The sequence below is a fragment of the Arvicanthis niloticus genome, chromosome 9 (assembly GCF_011762505.2).
Source record: "Arvicanthis niloticus isolate mArvNil1 chromosome 9, mArvNil1.pat.X, whole genome shotgun sequence".
In the NCBI taxonomy this organism is placed as follows: Eukaryota; Metazoa; Chordata; class Mammalia; order Rodentia; family Muridae; genus Arvicanthis; species Arvicanthis niloticus.
Window position 1 is genome coordinate 83,400,653 of NC_047666.1, and position 19,322 is coordinate 83,419,974.

General features: G+C 39.0%; 1 protein-coding gene across 2 annotated transcripts in view; it reads right to left on the reverse strand.

The window, feature by feature from the left end:
- Positions 1 to 19,209, reverse strand: part of Ints13 (integrator complex subunit 13) — a 32,695-nt gene extending 13,486 nt beyond the window's left edge. The window contains exons 1-5 of one of the 2 annotated variants that reach the window (XM_034511220.2): positions 18,869 to 19,209; positions 17,804 to 18,039; positions 16,330 to 16,404; positions 2,891 to 3,093; positions 2,016 to 2,096 (exon numbers count right to left, since the gene is read on the reverse strand). In XM_034511220.2, the coding sequence (XP_034367111.1) occupies positions 2,016 to 2,096; positions 2,891 to 3,093; positions 16,330 to 16,404; positions 17,804 to 18,028 (584 nt within the window). In that variant the 5' untranslated portion in view covers positions 18,029 to 18,039; positions 18,869 to 19,209. The remainder of the gene's footprint in view (positions 1 to 2,015; positions 2,097 to 2,890; positions 3,094 to 16,329; positions 16,405 to 17,803; positions 18,040 to 18,868) is intronic. The other variant, XM_034511218.2, reaches the window with a different exon arrangement.
- Between the last annotated feature and the right edge of the window lie 113 nt (positions 19,210 to 19,322).

Consider the following 19,322-nt stretch of genomic DNA (forward strand, 5'->3'; position numbering starts at 1 on the left):
TAAGCTAAACAGTTACACAGTGTATAATAAATACTTGCTTTCGTTTAAATGAAACACAAAACCTTTCTCTGTGTATTTAGGTAACAAAAGCACCAACGATGGGAGCCCTGCACCAGGCCCTGCTCTCACACGTCACTAAGGAAATCCCATTCCTGCTGCCACTGGCACAGGAGATGCTCAGAAGTTATTGTGGAGAGTATGAGACCGTGCAAGGTAGAATGTATCCAATTATGAGACAATCTTTGCATAATAAAAATATGTTCAAAGTTTAAAAACAACAACATAGAAAAATCTCACAATTTTCTATATCACAAAGAAAATGAGTATCTGTATCTGTATATTGAATTTCTTAATTTTTTAAGGACAAAAATCAGGCAATACTAACCGCAAACTATAAATGATTACTTCTAAGAATACAAGACTAAAAAAATGTTCCCAATTTTTCAAAATTATATTTTTACTTTTTTATGAGTGGGAGTGTACAGTGCACATGTGGAGAACAGAGGATAATGTTTCTGAATTCATGTTGTCAGATATGGAGCCATCTCACCAGCCCTTCTCTAACCGTGTATTCTGAAGAAAAGCTGACAGTAGTATATTCAATGAAAACCCATATAGTCTACATTGTATATCACACAAATTCACTATTAGTTACATGTGTGTTCTTTCTGACTCAATGGAGGTGCAACTGTTTCTTACTGAGTCATTCTCAAGTGAACTGTACAAGACATTCCCAAACACTTGAATTCCACTAAGAATGTCCTTAATTCCACATAAGAAAATTAGTAACTGCTCAATCTAAACTGCAGTCCAGTACAACTGCAGTAAACACCCCTTACTGGCTGTGATGCGACATTTGGTTTATTGACCTGGCAGATGGGACAGAGCTCCTAAAACCCTTTGATAGGAATTTAGTCCTAAGTACTATGGGTCCTAACAGTATCTTCAGTTCTCTACTGTTGACCTTGGATCTAGGTTCTTGACAGCTGGTTCCTAAATCTCTGAGACTCTCCTGGGTACTAGTTCCTCTGTGTGAATGACATGACTTGGGATTCTTCACAGCTCCTGGATGGAGAAGATATTACAAAAAAGACAATGCTTTGATTAGAAGCTTGGGACCTTTGAGCACCACTCTGCCATCCCTTAGGAAGGAAAGAGGCGGCCAGGGAATAACCTGCCATGCCTGTGTAGATATCTCCATGAATGCCCCAGAGAAAAAGGGCTCAGGATCTTGACATATCTACACATCCACACACCGTGAAGACACAACATTCACCCCTGAGGGGGTAAAAACTCCTACACCCGGGACTTCCTCTGCTTTGTGCTATGTCACCTGCCTGACCTGTATCCTTTAAAACATATTAGCATACTAGTTCACAGCAAACCGTTAGACATGATGGTGCTATGGGAACAACTGCTGGTTAGCACGTCAGACTGACACTGGTGTCTGAAAGGTAAGGAAGATACTCAATTCTGAAAAACTGAGCTCTTAATCTGTTGGGGCTGCACTAACTCCGGAGAGCTGGTATCATAAATGAACTACAGGTTACCCAGATGTTGCCCACAGAATGGTAAAAGTGTTTGGTATAGAAAAACAAACAAACATAACACTTTTGATCATCCCTAAATACTGCTATGAGTATAAAGAAAAAAAATGTTCTTTTCAACTGCTATTATTTAAAATTAGATTCACACCATGCAATGAGTTGTTACATTTTGAACTAATAAATAATGAGTAATGACATATACAATTTTCGTATTTTATAACTTCCTAGAAGGGTATGATAATGACCTACCGAAACAAATATGCATTATAAATTTAGGTATTATTTTAGCATTCTGGACCTCTTTCCTATAAAAAGAAAATAATACTCTAAAATGTAAGAAAAATGAAAAAAGTTCTAATCAAACTTATAGTATTATGCTAATTTATTAAATAAGAAAAATCAAGGAAACGCTACCAAACATACCAAAAAACTGTTGCAACAGTTATTTCATCTATGAATTATACTCACTGATCTGAGTTTGCAGCAAGCTTGTTATGCTCATGAATTGTTTCCTGGACACAGTCTTCGAGCATCCGTACATGACTGTCACTATGTTTTTTTTTTAAAAAAAAAGAGAGAAAATTTACAGGAACAAATAGTAAGAAAATAGTCAAAGCCACTATTTAGCTATAGCATGTTGATACTGGCACATAAAATTGTTTCAGCAGGGGCTGGAGGGAGTGCTCAGAATTAAGAGCAAGCACTGCTCTTGCAGAGGACTCAGTTTGGTTCCAGCACCCAAGTCCAGCAGCTCACAGTCACAGGTTCCTGTAACTCTAGCTGCAGGGATCTGAGGTTATCTTCTAGACTCTGCAGTACCTGTATTCATGTGCACAAACCCACTCACAAACACATGTGTGCATATAATTTAAAAAATAAATACTTAAAAAAATTACTTCAGCAAAGACTGTCCTGAACATACCTCATTCAAATTATTAGCTAAAAAAAAAAATCAGTGAAAAAAAAGTCTTATCAACTTAGATGATAATTTAAACAGCTTTCACCAAGATGATTTTATTGAGACAGTTTTGCTCTATTGCCCTGGCTAACCTGAAACTCACTACATAGGTTAGGCTGGCCTCAAATTCAGGGCAATTTTCCTGCCCCACCTCCAAGTGCTAGGACTGCAGATATGCATAAGCATATGCAGCTCATCAAGATGGATTTTTATTTAGCACTGAATAAGCCTAGACTCAATATTAAAGGCAAATCCTAGAAATAAAATACATCAGAGAAGCCATATGCATATCTGTACATATTTAAAGGCCATCCACACTTTGTAAAATAAAAACATAGTAATTAAAATTCTCTCAAGGAAAGGATCACTGTGATTAGCAGCCCACCTTTTTGCATTTGTAATGCAGATTATCCGTCCTCTATTCCCAACTCGTTCTGCATTCTCCATGAGTAAAGTGCGAGCCTCATGTTGGTATTCAGTAATTTTGCAAAGGGTTTCCACTGCTGCAACAAGACCATGCAGAATGCTGCAGCACTCTGGATCTGCCCGAGGGTTAGGAGGCCCCACAGTAGCTAGTGCTGCCATTAGCTAAGTAAAAGGAGAAACAACTATGTTGACTGACAAAAAAACATGACAAGTTAGACAAAAAAATCCTGAGAAAACTACAAACCAATACTTCTTAAAATATAGACAAGGAACTGAACAGCTGGTTCAGCGATTAAAAGCACTGGCTGCTCTCCCCAAGGAACACAGGTTCAATTTCCAGCACCTACATGGCAGCTCACAACTGTCTGTAACTCCAGTTCCAAGGAATCTAACACCCTTACCAGATATATATATATGCAGACAAAACACCAATGCACATAAAGCAAAAATAAATAAATCACATATATGCATACAAACTCCCTGAAAAAAATACTAGCAAGCCAAATCTAACAACACACACCATAACCATGGAGGGTTACTATCAAGAATAAAAGTGAACTTAGTATCAAATAGAGGGAGAGGAGAGAAAGGCTTGTGGGAGGGAATATGGGGAGAGACAGCTAAAATTAAGGCATATTTGAAGGGTAATATGGAAACCTAATACAGTAGAAATTTTATAAAATACATACATACATGCATGCATACATATGAAAGTAATCTAAGTGAATTCTCCAGATAATGGAGAAGACGGTCCCAAATGGCCACTCTTGTAACCAAATGAAGCTTCTAGTATCAGGATTGAGTTATTGGCCAAAAGGGCCCTACAGGAATCTCCAAACAACTCAGGCTTTTGCCAAAACTATAGGATGCTCTCCACAACTGACAGCAAGGTTCCATTGCTGCAGACAACACCCATCTGACTCACTGAACATGGATATGTCAAGCTGGTGCTTTGAGAGCCTTCACTCCTACATTCCAGTATCTTTGGTACAGGAAGGTACTCTGCATGCTCTCAAAACACTAAGGCCTTTTATCTACAATGGTGTACAACCTGCAAGATAGAATAAGGTAATGGTGGCTCAAAGCTTGCAGGAATAACCAATCAATAACTGATTTGACTTATGGCCTGAGATGAAACTCCTACCCGACACTGCTTGTATGACCACAACCTTGGGACTAGAAAGCCCAGGGACCTAGAGTAAAACCAAATGGTCTAAATAATGTAGTGATAAACGACTTACAATGATATTCTGTTATTCTCATAGATCAGTGCCTTGTTCATCCATTACTAAAGACGCTTACTCTGTAAGAAGCTGGAAACAAATACAGAGACCCACAGCCAAACATTATGCACAGAGACCTTGGAACACTGTGGTGGTTTGAAAAAAATGGCCCCCAATGGCCCATTGGAAGTGGCACTACTAGGAGGTGTGGCCTTGTTGGAGGAAGTGTATCACTAGGGATGGGTTTTGGGGTTTCAGAAGCTCAAGCCAGGCCTAGTGGCTCACTGTCTCTTCCTGCTGCCTGCAGTCCCAGATGTAGAACTCTCACCTACCTCTCCAGCACCAGGTCTGCCTGCATGTCACCATTACTCTCACCATGAGGGTAAGGGAATAAACCTCTGAATTTTAAGTCAGCCCCAGTTGAATGTTTTCCTTTATTAAGAGTTGCCATGGCTATGGTGTCTCTTCACAGCAATGAAACCCTAAGGCAAACACTCAGCACTAAATGGGATGTCTCCATAAATGGGATGTCTTTCCCCTCAAAGCTCAGGGAACCCCTTGGAAGAAGAGGTAGAAGGCCAGAGGGGATGTATAGCACCAAGAAAACAAAGCTAAGTCAACACGAGCAAAGCTCATATGAACCCACAGAGACTAGGGCAACATGCACGGGGCTTGTACAGGTCTGGTCCTTGGTGCTTATATTCTGGCTTCCAAATTAGTGTTTTTTTATGGGATTCCTGAGTGTGTGAACGAGTAGGTCTGATTATTGTGCCTTCTCTTCAACTCTTATCCTTCTTGATTTGTCTTGTCCAAGTTTGATGTGATAGTTTTGTTTTATCTTATTTTATTTTGTTACATTTAAAAAAAAAAATGAATGGATGAATGAAAATCTAGTCACTAGGGTAAATGTTAACAACTGACCTGTCATTTTTACCTGTTAGAAAAGGGATAATCAGTCTTTTCCAGTGGAGTGACACTGGGTGTATCAACCACTCTAGGATATGCCTTAATGGACTCCACAGTTTATTTGGTTAGTTTGGTGAGGTTTTTGCGGCTGTTTGTTTTGGGTGGTACATTACTTTATTTTCTTGGTTCTGGGGAGGGAAGGTTGTTATATTGGATAGGGAAGGACAAGAATATAATCAATATATATTTAAATTTTTAAAATGTTTCAAATAATACAAAATACAATAAAAAAGAAAATCAAGTTACTTTAGCATCAAAAAAGTAAATGTAAGACATATTTATTACCAATAAAAAACCCAAACCCATCATCATTTCATATAAACCCAGGAAAAGGTTTTGACAACATACAAAAAAAAATAATAAAATAAAAATAAACTGGAAACCATCTCCTCGTGCAAATAAAGGGTACCCCTGAAAAACCCTTTGGGGGCATTGTAATTAATGGTTAAAGGTTAAAAGTGTTCACCCTAACTGCCTACGCAAACCAAGATGTCCCTTGCACCATTTTACTCAACACGGTATAGAAGATCTAGTCAGAACAATTAGGGAAGGAAAGGACACACAGTGATCCAGACTGGAAGACAGAAAGTACAACTACAGAAAACCGCAAGGAATCCATTACAACGCTACTAGAATTAATAAGCACAAGGCTAGAGCTGTAGCTCTGTGGCAGAGCCTTTGCCTAGCCATAGGTTCAATCTCAAATACTACCAATTAATTTATTAATTTATTAAGGTCACAGGATATAAGATCAATACACAAAATTAATTATATTTTTACACACTTAGAACGAAAGATCCCAAAAGAAAATTAAAGAGGAGAAAACCAACTTAGAATAACTATTAAAAGAGGAAAATACTTAGGAATACATTTAGCAAAATAATAAAAAGGTTATACCTTAAAAACTATAAAACATTGATTAAAGAAATTAAAGAGATCTACATACAGAGAACATCTTCCTGCTCTCACGAAATGAAACACTACTAAGATGCAACATCACCCAAATGGATGTACAGTCTCAATGTGGCTCCTGTCAGTCTCAGCTGACTTCTTTGTGTCTAGTTAGCACATGAAGAAATAAATGTTCAATCCTATTACTCATTAGAGAAATACAATTTTAAATGAAGTAATGTTATATGCATTAGAGTCTAAAATCCAAAGTCAGATAATAGAAAGAAAGCATGGACAGCACCCAGAAAAACATAAACCCTCATTCACTGCTGGAAGGAGGCACACGGTACGGCTATCACTGTCAAAGAGCTTGGCAGTTCTTCAAAGTGTTAAATACAAGTTACCAAATCACCAACCAATTCCACTCTTCAGTGTGCATAAAAACAAAACAAAACAAAACAAAACAAAACAAGGGTCATAATTTTCACATGAAAAGCATGTGTAAGTATTCACAGCAGTATTACCCATAAAAGCTCCAAATGTCCAATGCCTGACAAAATGAAGTACAGACTCATTCAACAGTCTGTAATAAAATACAAACAGAGAGCAGGAGAGATGACTTTGCAAGCCTCTTGTTACCTAATGATGCAAGCCTGACAACTTGGAAGGAGAGAAATGACTCCACAAAGCTGCCTTTCGATCCTCCACATGGATGCGCATACACACATCATGAACACATAAACAATTTCTTTTAAAAAAATGCCCAGGCAGTGGTGGCACACACCTTTGATCCCAGTACTCAGGAGGCAGAGGCAGGTGGACCTATGAGTTTGAGGCCAGCCTGGTCTTATAGAGTGGGTTACAGAATAGTCAGGGCTATACTACAGAGGAAACTTTCTTGGGGCCGGGGAGTGGGGGGCGTGGGGGGGGGGGGAGCAAGCATAAACAACATTATGGATGAACCTTGAAAACGACATAAATGCTAAGTCAAAAAAGCCAGTTACAAACCCACATATTACAGGATTCCATTCACATAAAAAGACTAGAACAGAGAAGTCTATACAGAAAGATTAGTTATTGTCTGCAAGTAGGGAAATAAAAGTAGTAATAACCAGTAGGCATGGGGATGTTTTTGAGGTGGGGGAATGCTCTAAAACTGACAGCGGTAATCACTGTACATAGCTGTGGATGTATTAAAATTTTAATAATGATATAGTTCAATAACTCTATACCTTCAATGGATAAATTTCATGATATATGAGTTATTCTCAGTATAGTTTTTTTAAAAGGAGTCTCTGTGTCATGTGCCTATGGTCCTAGCTACTGACAAGGGTGAGGGAGGAGGGCTGCTTGACCGAGAGTCCAAATATCCTATTAACTGTAAAACACCACAATCTCATTGTTTTGGCTTACTACTTTCTGATTCTACATATTCTGTGGAATGAATAAAAACATTTAAATTTTTCATGTGACATTCTATTATAAAAGTTCATAAATTTATCTGGTATTCTAAATAAGAATTCTAATATTATTACAGAATTAACACCTCAAGACATTCAAAGGATTTATAAAACATTAATATGAGAAAAAAACAATATAGTGTACCTTACCAATAATCTAATTTTATACTAAATAATTAAAAAAAAAAAAAAAGAAAATATATTAACTCTACAGTTTTGGTGGCCCATGTCTTTAATTCCAGAACTTGAAAGGCAACTAAACGGGTGGATCTTGGATGGTCTACACAATCATTTCTAGGCCAAAGAAGACTATATAGTGAAACCTCATCTCAAAAAGAAAATAAAAAATATATAAAAAAAATTAAAAAACAAAACCGAATGGCACATTTTCACTCAAATGAACAACAGATGCAAGATGTAGGAGGACCCTCCTGAAGTCATCTCCAACAGAAGCATCAATTCAAACAGCTCGGGATTTAAATTGGTTTGGGGGGGGGGGTTGGGGTGGAGCTAAAGGATTGTTAAGCACTGTTTACCAGATCTGAACAATTACACAATACATACCTGTACTGAGCATCACATGGATTGCATTTGCCATACATTATCTCTCTGTCACAGCAGAAACCTTCACAGGATCCAAGGGAACCAGGAAGGTCTAGTGACTAGATTTATCCTAACAATAGGAAAGGAGGGGGGCTAGCCAGCTCAGTGGGGATTCGTGCTTGCTGCCAAGCCTGAGGACTTGAGTTTGATTCCCAGGACCCACAAAGCAGAAAGAACTGGAGAACTGGGTGTCTCTATGCCAGGATAGTTTGTTTGTAGAAGGTACTTCGACAGCTCCAGCTACGCTCAAACTCTATACAGCTGAGGATAACCTGATTTCTGAACCACCTTTCTGAACTCCAGCGCTGACATCACAGGCATTTATTACTACGGATCTGAATGCAGGGCTTCATGCTACCACATACACAAGTGTTCTACCAACTGAGCTACAGCTCTAGTCTAAGGAAGAACTGTAAAAGTTTTCAGTCTAAAGGAATGTGAAGTTTTTGCAGAAACAGTTTACCTGATTTGAACGTTATACGATGTACACATATTAAAACATCACTTCTTACTCCATCAACACATACATTTTTGTAACCAATGAAAATAAAGAAAGGGGTTTGCTGTTGTTTTGTTTTTTAAAGCAGTGACTATTTACTCTGTGATTTGGCATCAGGGCATTGCTAATGTGAAGCTGTTTAGAATGGCACTGGTTCAGCTCTCTTCAACTGCTACAAACAGGTTTTAGCACCAATAACCCAAAGAAGAAATAAAAAGTAGGCACCGTTTTAGAAATTTGCACTTGTTATGGTTTAGCTCAAATCAGCCTCCGCAGGCTTCCATGTTTGCACACGTGGTCCCCAGCTGGTGGCACTATTTTCAAGACTATGAAAGCTTTGCATTTAGGAGTCCACAAAGCAAATGTAAGGCAGGTCATTGGGACAGACGGCTGGCCTGGTTTGCCTCCTGATCTGCCAATATCACATTCCCACATAGATAGCTCCAGACAGGGCTGCAGCCATTACGCTTTCTCTGCCATGATGGGACTGCACTCATCTGAAACTGTGAACCAAAGTAACCCTTTCCTCCCTTAAATTGCTTCTGACAGGCAATAGAAGAAGTAATGAACATGATTATCAAACACATATATAGAGGTATACATGTATGGGTAGAGATGGACATTTTTAAAAATTAGATGGACACTGTCTATTTTTAAAAGTAACTAAAAAAGAAAGACTATTATTTATAAACTACTATATAACCCAGCAATATAGGAAAGGCTTAACAAGCATTGGTTTAAGAGAGGGGATAATATATTTCTTTGGGAAAGCAGAAGAAAAAAAGCTTTGGAGTCAGATATGGATTAACATTCTGTTCAGTCTTTATTAGCTATGTGACCCTGGCCAATGTGTTCTGGCCCTTTTCCTCACCTAACTGAAAATAAAAATAATAGAACTTGTTCCACATTAGTGACAAGTCAAAAATAAGACCTAAACCCCTCAAGTGTGACAATTAAAAAAAAATGTATACAGGCTAGAAATGGGTGCCACAATGGAAAGACCATCTCTGGTAGCTGTGAGTCTTGGGCCCTCTGCTTGCATGAAGAAGGAATTACATAGCAAAGGATGTCTAAAATCCCTCCAGTCTAAATATTTGCAACCAGCTGACTTCATTCGTTATTTATGAGGATGTCTGACAAATTGATGTGTCAAGAATAACCAAAGCACAACGTACTAGATACATTTCATTAAAAAAAAAAAAAAAGCATTCAACATCAGTGACATACTAGAGTTGCCCTCACAATGGAATTTCTTCCTGAAGTAACTTCAGAGTACTGAAAGGTTCCTCCTGACACTAGACATTCATGGTACTTGCTTCATTTGGTATGTTGGGTCTGCTTTTTACAACGGGGTCTGTAGTGCAGACTACCCTCAAATGATGGCACTTGTAGTCAAGATTACCTTGACATACCTTGACACTATGTAGTCAAGACCGATCTTAAACTCCTGATCCTGCTGCCTATTCTTCCTGAATGCTGGAAACAAAGGACTGTGACATCATGCACATCAGAAGCTGTGCCAGCAACTTCTTTTAAAGTCATACACTACGGATATACCTCAGTGGTACAGAGAGTAAGAGCTCTACGAGCATGTGCTGATCTTTATTTCCACACAAGGAGAAAGACTCCAAGGTTTTTTCATGGTACTTCCTGGCAGATAGTGAAGATGTAGAGAATCCTTAAATTGTTTTCAAATATTTAACAAAATATTAAGAATATTCTGGAGAGGTAAAAGTATAAAGCCAAGCCACTAAATCCGCATTTCCTCAGTGAATTCTAACCACACACACTGTAGGACCAATAAAACCCCATTTCCTCAGTGACAACTAACCACACACTCTGTAGGACCAATAAATCCCCATTTCCTCAGTGACTCACAACCACACACACTGTAGGACCAATAAATCCCCATTTCCTCAGTGATACTAACCACACACACTGTAGGACCAATAAATCCCCATTTCCTCAGTGACACTAACCACACACACTGTAGGACCAATAAATCCCTATTTCCTCAGTGACACTAACCACACACACTGTAGGACCAATAAAACCCCATTTCCTCAGTGACACTAACCACACACACTGTAGGACTAATAAATCCCTATTTCCTCAGTGACAACTTACCACACACACTGTAGGACCAATAAAACCCCATTTCCTCAGTGACACTAACCACACACACAGTAGGACCAATAAATCCCTATTTCCTCAGTGACAACTAACCACACACACTGTAGGACCAATAAATCCCCATTTCCTCAGTGACAACTAACCACACACACTGTAGGACCAATAAATCCCCATTTCCTCAGTGACTTACAACCACACACACTGTAGGACCAAGCACTGTGATGATCACGCTTTAAAGTGTTCTATTAAAACTAACCTTGGAAGAATAACTTCCACGCCAAATAGACTAGACCAGAAAAGAAATACCTTCCATCACATAATAATCAAAACACCAAATGCACAAAACAAACAAAGAATATTAAATGCAGTAAGGGAAAAAGACCAAGTAACATATAAAGGCAGACCTATCAGAATTACACCAGACTTCTCACCAGATACTATAAAAGCTAGAAGATGCTGGACAGATGTCATACAGACCCTAAGAGATCACAAATGCCAGCCCAGGCTACTATACCCAGCAAAACTCTCAATTACCATAGATGGAAAAACCAAAATATTCTATGACAAAACCAAATTTACACAATATCTTTCCACACACACAGCATTACAAAGGATAATAGCGGGAAAGCTCCAATACAAGGAGGGAAATTATACCCTAGAAACAGCAAGAAAGAAACCCTCTTCCAACAAACTCAAAACAAGATAGCCACACAAAGATAATTCTACCTCTAATAACAAAAATAACAGGAGACAACAATCACTGTTCCTTAATATCTCTTAACATCAATGGACTCAATTCCCCAATTAAAAGACATAGGCTAATAGACTGGATATGTAAACAGGACCCAGCATTTTGCAGCATACAGGAAACCCACCTCAGTGACAAAGAAACTTTAGAGTAAAAGGCTGGAAAACAATTTTTCAAGCAAATGGTCCTAAGAAACAAACTGCAGTAACCATTGTAAAATCTCCAGCCCGAGAACACAAAGGAAGAGACTCATGGCTCCACCTGTATAGGTAGTTGAGGGTGGTCTTGCCAGGCATCAGTGGAAGTGGACAGCCTTGGTGCCTAAAAATTTGGATTCCCTAGTGTTGGAAATTTCGAGAGCAGGGAGGCTGGAATGGGAGGATGGTAGGAGCACACCCTCATAAAAACTGGCACAATTATAAGGATTAGACATGACAGAGGCAGGCTGCCAGAAGATTAGATTCCAGAATTCAAACAAAAAATTATCTTGATACTAAAATTTGTTTTGAGAATTGTATATTGCAGAATACACAGCTTCGGTGTATCTACTCATCAAGCATACTGAGCAGACCTGCTCGAACCTCTGATGTCCTGGAATTCCTGCTGGATGCAGTGAAGACACAGATGTCAGAGGCTTATCAATTTACTCTTCCCCCTGCCCCTCTTCTAATATCAACGCTCATAATCAGCTTGAAGAAGTTAATGAAGAGTCAGCACCCCTATTCCCTGGGCTTGAGGACTAAGGTGTTTAATATTGGGCTGTCTTTCTAGGGAAAAGTAGTGATTTTGTTGGAACAGGGAGGATTAGCTAGGATTTATTGCATAGCCATAACCTATTGGTAGAAATATGTATAATTGTTATTAAGATGAAGTTATAATTTCTTAAGTGGTACAAAATTTACTTTGATTTCAAATTTAAGGTTTTCATTGGTATCAGCTTCTTATTAATATAAAAGTGAGATTAATATTGTTACTCTCAGAGGCACTGTGCCTATATAACACATTTAGGAATACAAGGCTTAGACCCAGTCCTTATTTAACTTTTCTAACTGATTTGAGATGGTTAGACTGTGAGTTAAGGGCGTATAGAAAATTCATGGCTCTGAGTTTATTGTTAGGGTGTTTTCTATATTTTATTTAGAAATAGCTGAGAGGAGTTAACAGACAACAGTCCAGATTGCCTTACATGGATAGTTGATTCTCAAAACGTCAGAAGTCCACAGAATTGACATTACAAACATTTCTGTATTAATGTTCATTTTGATTAGAGACCTGTCTGCTCCTGACAGCTTCCTGTCGTGGATTCTAAGAAGAAATTGAGCATCTTTAGAGTTACTCCAGTTGTGGTGAGACAGCCACTAGGCAAGAATTGCCTCTTTTCATCTACAGACAAATTACTGTCCAGAAAAGGACACACTTGCAGAATAGTCGACTGATTACATCTGCCAAGACAGAGTAATCAGCCCTTAATAATTCTGCATCACTAGGTCTGTCAGATGATCCTGGGCCAGAAGGCTGAAGAACAGATGCTCCAATGTTTTGTAGTATAGGGACTGTCCAGGTGTTCAGCGGTCTGTATAATTTGGCTAAGTTTTAGAAGCTATGCTTTGTGCTTCCCATAATTTCAGTTAACTCAGTCATTCTGGATTTCTGACAGGGTTGAAGACTTATAGTCTCATAGCCAATCCCAGCTATTTACTTTGAGAGAAAATATTTGAGAGGATGGTTTTCAGCTGACATTCATTCTAAAGCCAAGAAAAAAAGCCAAGTTCAGAACTAAGTCTTTTAGGAGGGATGACAGAGGTTCTGTTTAGTCAACAAAATGATGGGCTGGGTATTAGGTCTATCTTGTACCTTACTGACCCAAATTGGTATAGTTATGCTCTAATTGTATTTAGAAAAAAGTTTTATTTTAACAGCAAGGGTGATATGTAGGAGAAGCTAAGGTGGGAGGAGTAAGGAGAGGAAGAGGAGGAATAAGGAGAGGAAGAGGAGGAATAAAGAGGGGAGGAAGAGAAGGAGAGGAGGAGCTAGGTGACAAGAAGGGGAAGGAAACATGGAGGCGGATGGTCGCTTGTCTGTAGCAGTCAAAGGTAGCTGATATATCTAGGTAGGGTATTGGGTTACACTTCTGATTGTATGGGCATCTTGTTATTGAACATTACCAAACTTACAAAGCCTTTGATTAACATTTTAAAAAATAGTATAAAAGCAAAAAGGAGAAGGGGGATGGAATAGGGGTTCTCTAGGGAGGAGAAATGGGGAAAGGGGATTGCATCTGAAATGTAAATAAAATATCCAATAAAGATTTTCACATCTCCAAAAAAAAAAATTACTTCCATTGAGGAGTCATTAACAGAAAAAAATTTAAATAAATTCATCCAATAGTGTAATTCAAATATTTCATTATTCCCTTTCATGTTGTTCATAGGCATCAGTGAAGAACTGAGGAGACTGACATCTTCTGCTCAAAATAAACAATGGCAAAAACCAAAAGCTACCAGAAACTCAATGTTCTTAACTAACAAATAATAAAAATAATAAACGTAATGAATATAGCCTAAGTTTCTTTATGCTCATCCAACTAAGACCACAGGATAGGAAATTTTTTAAAAAGCATAAACCTACCAGTCTGAATAGGGCAGGCATCTAATACTAGCTACATGGAGGTAAGGTCTGAAAAGTCCATAAAGGAGATGCAGCTCGTGTTACAGTGCTTGTCTATTTAGCATGCAGGAGGCCATAAATCTAGTCCCCAAGAACACTCCCACCACTGCCACAATAAAAAAGCGCAAAATCCCCATATTAAATGCAGACAAAATAAGAAAGAACAATATGGAAATATCACTGAGAATTATAAAAACGGAAAATTGGCACTAAGCATAACAGTACTGAACAAGCAGAAGTCTAAGTACCTGCATGGGAAGAAAGACAAGACGATGCACCCCACAGAAAGGGTACATTTCCAAGTAGGAGGCAACATGCATCACACAAAGCAAGGCTGAAGAAGGTACTGAAAAACCTACAAATAGCTTGAAGTTTATACAGCACACTCCGACTCAGACCCTAATCCACTTTCCCAGGCAACCAGACAGACACAGAATCACATTAACAACACACCATGCGTGCACACCACAGAGCACAGCAGAGTGCAAAGGCCAGGTCCTGGAGTAGCACTGCCCAACAGAGCTTTATGAAATGATGAACTTCCTGTCTGTCCTGGTCCATACAGAAACTGCTATCTACATGTGCCTTACTAAGCACCTAAACATAGCAAAGGGTATAAAAGGAACTGTAATTTTAAATTTTAAATAGCCACATACAGCTAAAACTTCTCTTACATAGCAAAGTAGTAGATTAAAAGCCTCAAGATTAAATATATTCTCAAAGTCCTTCTATGAATAGCAGAACCTGCCTTTCTTGCATCCCAGAAAGCTAACACATAGCACATAGGTAAAAAGCGGAGGACCTTCTCTGGAAACCCTGCAAGGTCCCAAAGAGATCATCTGTTGGCTGTGACAGTGTGCAGTTCTTTATTAAGAACTGGCACATGGCACAGTGCAGCCCAGTCAGGAATACCTACCGACAACTGAGGGTCTCCTAACTGGCTGTTCAGTGCCTCGCTGATAAACAAGACTGCACAGCCAAAGGTCAGTAGGCATTTAAGTAAAGTCTCAATAAGGAAAGAACTCTGGGAACAGAGAGATCAAAACTGATCTTTGAATAAGCCCTAATAACCCTACAGTTCTAAAAGGCATATACAACCATAAAACAAGAAAACCTGACAAAAGGACATAATTAAAATATAAGGACAAGCTCTTGAAAATTAAAATACAGTCAAATAAAGTTTCAAATAAGAATTTAAAGATTCAAAACAGTCAAATAATAGAGAGGTGCTCAATGAGAAAAGTGACTTTACCTGGGAAGTCCAACATCCTATTAATAAATATTCTAGAAAGACAGAACACGAGAACAGTGTCAAAGACACAACTCAGAATTTCCTCTTAACTAAAAATACTGTAATCCAACAAATGAGAAAAGGCCCACACAGGCAGATCATTGAAAGTGTTCAGAATATACACGAGGAAAGACAAGATTCTTAAAGCCTTCAGCATTTAAATGACACGACACTGGACTTCTTCAAAAGCATCAACAGAATAGTGGCGTTGAGATTCTTACAATTTTGATAAAATTATTCTTTCTATATCCAAAATATTGATAAGAAGAATCACGTTGCATGAACTGTATGTAGAGGCCATACTCTACCAGACACATGATCACACAGAGGAATCGATGCGATATGAGAAGCAGATGACACCTGGTGTCATAGTCAGTGCAGAGGAAACACTGAATTATCTGATACACGTGGTAAGACAAACACCGAGAAGCTTTGAGAGACATACACAGGTATATATGTATACAGGTATACAATAGGTATATATAGAGAAAAAGGAAATGATAAATTCTACAAATAAATAATCATAAACAATATTTGGCACAGTAGAGAACAATATTTTTATGGATATTATAATGCAAATATAGAATTCTAATAAAAATTCTAACAAAAATTCTGATCAGAAAAAACAAGGGAAATTCATGAGTGTGGAAGTCTTAGTAAATCATCAGTAACAATCATGATAAAGTTTAAATTAAGAATTCAGTAAATAAAATGCTATGTAGAAATTATATTTAACATCTAAGTTAGAAAAGACACTAGAGCTCACATTTGCTTGGAGTTGCTGAAACAGAAAGAGCTGTTTTTCTTGTAATATAACTTAGGGTTTTAAAACTCTGCAAAGATACAGAAATTTTTTTAAAAAGTAATTACTCTTAGACAGTTTTACCACATTTAGATACTTTTCAAAAACTGCATACCTCCTGTAAGTTTTGGTCTTCTTGAGTCCAAGAGTTTAAAACATGTGCTCCGGAGTCACTCACAATGAAATTCACCTAATAGATGTCAAAGAAAAAATTAGTATTCCACTCTGCTTTCACTCAGTCACCATCACACTAAATCTCACACAATTCCTAGCCCTGGCAATCATCTGACTTACCTATTCTGTAAGCATAAATGCCTAGGACATGCAGCTGCTAGTCCAGCACTGAATATATGGGAATGCAGTGATAGATAAAACAGTTCTGTCACAAAGTGGACAATGTCTGGGGTGAAACAAGTGGTAAAGCAATGCATGAAGAACACAAGCAAATAAATGAACAGGGTAATTTCAGAGAATGATAAATGCTATGAAAAGTAACTCGGTTACTATTTAAGACCAGGTATTGACACATAGGCTCTCTACAGACTTAGCAACTTCAGGGGGCTACAAACTGCCTAGTGAACCAGCCACAGAACAAGCAAGGGCTAGACAACTTCAAGTACAACAAACAGCAGACGCAAAGGTCTTTAAACTTAAATACACTCCCAAAAAAGCCAAAAACCAAAACAAGTAGAGGGTTTAGAGGTAACCCTGAAGAAGCAGGGTTTCTGAGCACTGACAGCCAAATAACAGACATGAACTACACTCTTTCTTCCCCTCAGTAAAATACAAAGTGAAGAAATTACTACAAGGAATGAAAATAGAGCTCAGTGTACAGTGTCTGCCCAGCACGCAGTGTTGGGTTCAGTTCTAGCACCACAACAAAACAAAGCCTGTCAGGTAAGATGGTAAGAGCCTCGGCCAAGCAAATACTCCCATCGGCTAGGTTCCACCTTGGGCTTCTGCAACTAAAATGAAACACATGCCACCTACTTGCAAGTAATCCTGAAACATCAAAGATACTGAAACCTAAAGGTAACATTAATATTTGGAATTTCTATCAAATGTCAATGTCTCTTCTTACTGATGAAAACAAAAACAAAACACCACCAGCAGGAACAACAACAAAAACTTAGCTTTTTGGAGCTGGGAAGGTGGCTCACATCTTTAATCCCAGCAATTGAGAGAAAGAAGGTGGATTTCTTTGAGTCCAAGCCTGATCTACAAAGTGAGATCCAGGACAGACAGGGCTACAAAATAATAACCTCTCAACGTTCCCACCAGCTGTTCTCAAACTTCAGTTGCCTGTTCCATGCTTGTAACATACTTTATACATGGCCTACCATGTACAGAACTTACTTCAGTGTTAGAGAGGCCAGTAAGTACAGAGCACTTTGGAACATGCCTGGAACTTGTAAGTGCTTGGCACCATCATTACTACTGGCTGTTACTAAATACCAATACTACACTAATCATAGAGGGCAGTTCTGCATACATTTTAACTGTACAGTTATAAATCTACAGTAAATTCACGTGGTTACTATATACAGTTAAGTACATCATCCCATCATAATTTTGTTCATAACACTCACCAGTTTTTTGAAAGGAAATATGTCATACATTATTCTACAATATTCCATGGAAGATTCTACTGAGCAAGTCCACAAGGATTTGGAGATGGGAGCCAAAGGGATGATGCCTTGGGTCCTATTCTTCACCAGCATATCAAATTCCACATGCTGTCTACATGATTCTGCCATGTATGGGCAGTGATCCACAACAAACACTGTTTTATGAGATTCAGAAAAAATCTTCATTTTGTTTTAACCTGTAAAAAGATGAACATACTAGTCAAAATGTTAACACATAACGTTTATCTTAAGTGATTTCTCACTTAGGTGTGTTTTCCTCAAGATTTGATAGGAATCCTAAGTTCAGAGAATTTTGTGCAAAAAAGGGCAAGGTAATGGCGATAGTTCAAGGGATAAGCTACATCATACCTGGCAGTCAATTTACCAAATGCAGTTAGTTCATACTTCTTTTTTCTTTTATAAAGCACTTAAAATAGAAGAAAACATCCGTACACATTGTATTTGATTCCTATGCCTACAAACCACAGATCTGTTCTTCAAATGTATTTATGCTGACCCTTGTTAGGGGCTGAGGGAAATCCACAGGCAAAGACTGACAGCAAAAGTACAACCCAAAACACACACGCATCTAAGGTAACAGCATATTGGGTCTTCCTACGGCCCAAACACTCATCCTCTCCCTCAACTTGCAATACACTACAGTAATTCACCATGTAGACCAGAACAAACAGATGCTATCCCATGCTGGTGAGGAGGAAACACTTTTATTAAACTTTTTCTTATAAACACAGAACATGTGGTGCACTGCCCTGCTTCGCTCCTAAAATTTTACAGACCAAAAAAAATTTCTTTTTAAATCTACATTCTAAAAGCACATGGGAAACAGCAAGCGTTCACGGTAAGGAAGCATCTTGCGCTATTACCTCCTGCTGCTCTGGAGCGCACCGCCCCTCCCCGCCAAAGTCCCGATCTGCAACCTTCTGCACACACCTGGCTGCAAGGTTGGGGGTTGGGGGCGAACAAGGTGAGTGGACAGGGAAGCCCTCGGCATCGAGGTTCGCTTACTTTCGTGCGTGGTCCTGCAGTGAACGAACGGAGGCTGACGGATAAGGCAGAAAAGGGTAGGTGGGGAGTCGGCGCACAGTCGATCTAGTACCACTCGCAGAAGACTTGACTACCCGGCTCATCTCCCAACACTCCGGCTTCTTAAACGCAGGAGCGCGCGCATGCGCGTGCACGCACAAGAGCGCACTCGGGCTCGCGCCTGCGCACGGCGTTCTCGCACAGCCCCGCCATCTTCCCTTCCCCTTAGAGGCCACCGGAGGCCGAACCGGAAGAGGGCGGAGCAAGTGAAAAAAAAAAAAAAGCCTTTAGCGATTGTCCCCAATCAACCGTTAGGAAGAATGGTCAGGACGACCTGAGAGAACCCCCAAAGAACTACCGCGGCCGGGAAGAATCGCCCTCGGCTCTGCACAGGCAGAGCCCACCCACTCAATCTCCCCTCTCCGCCCTCAACACA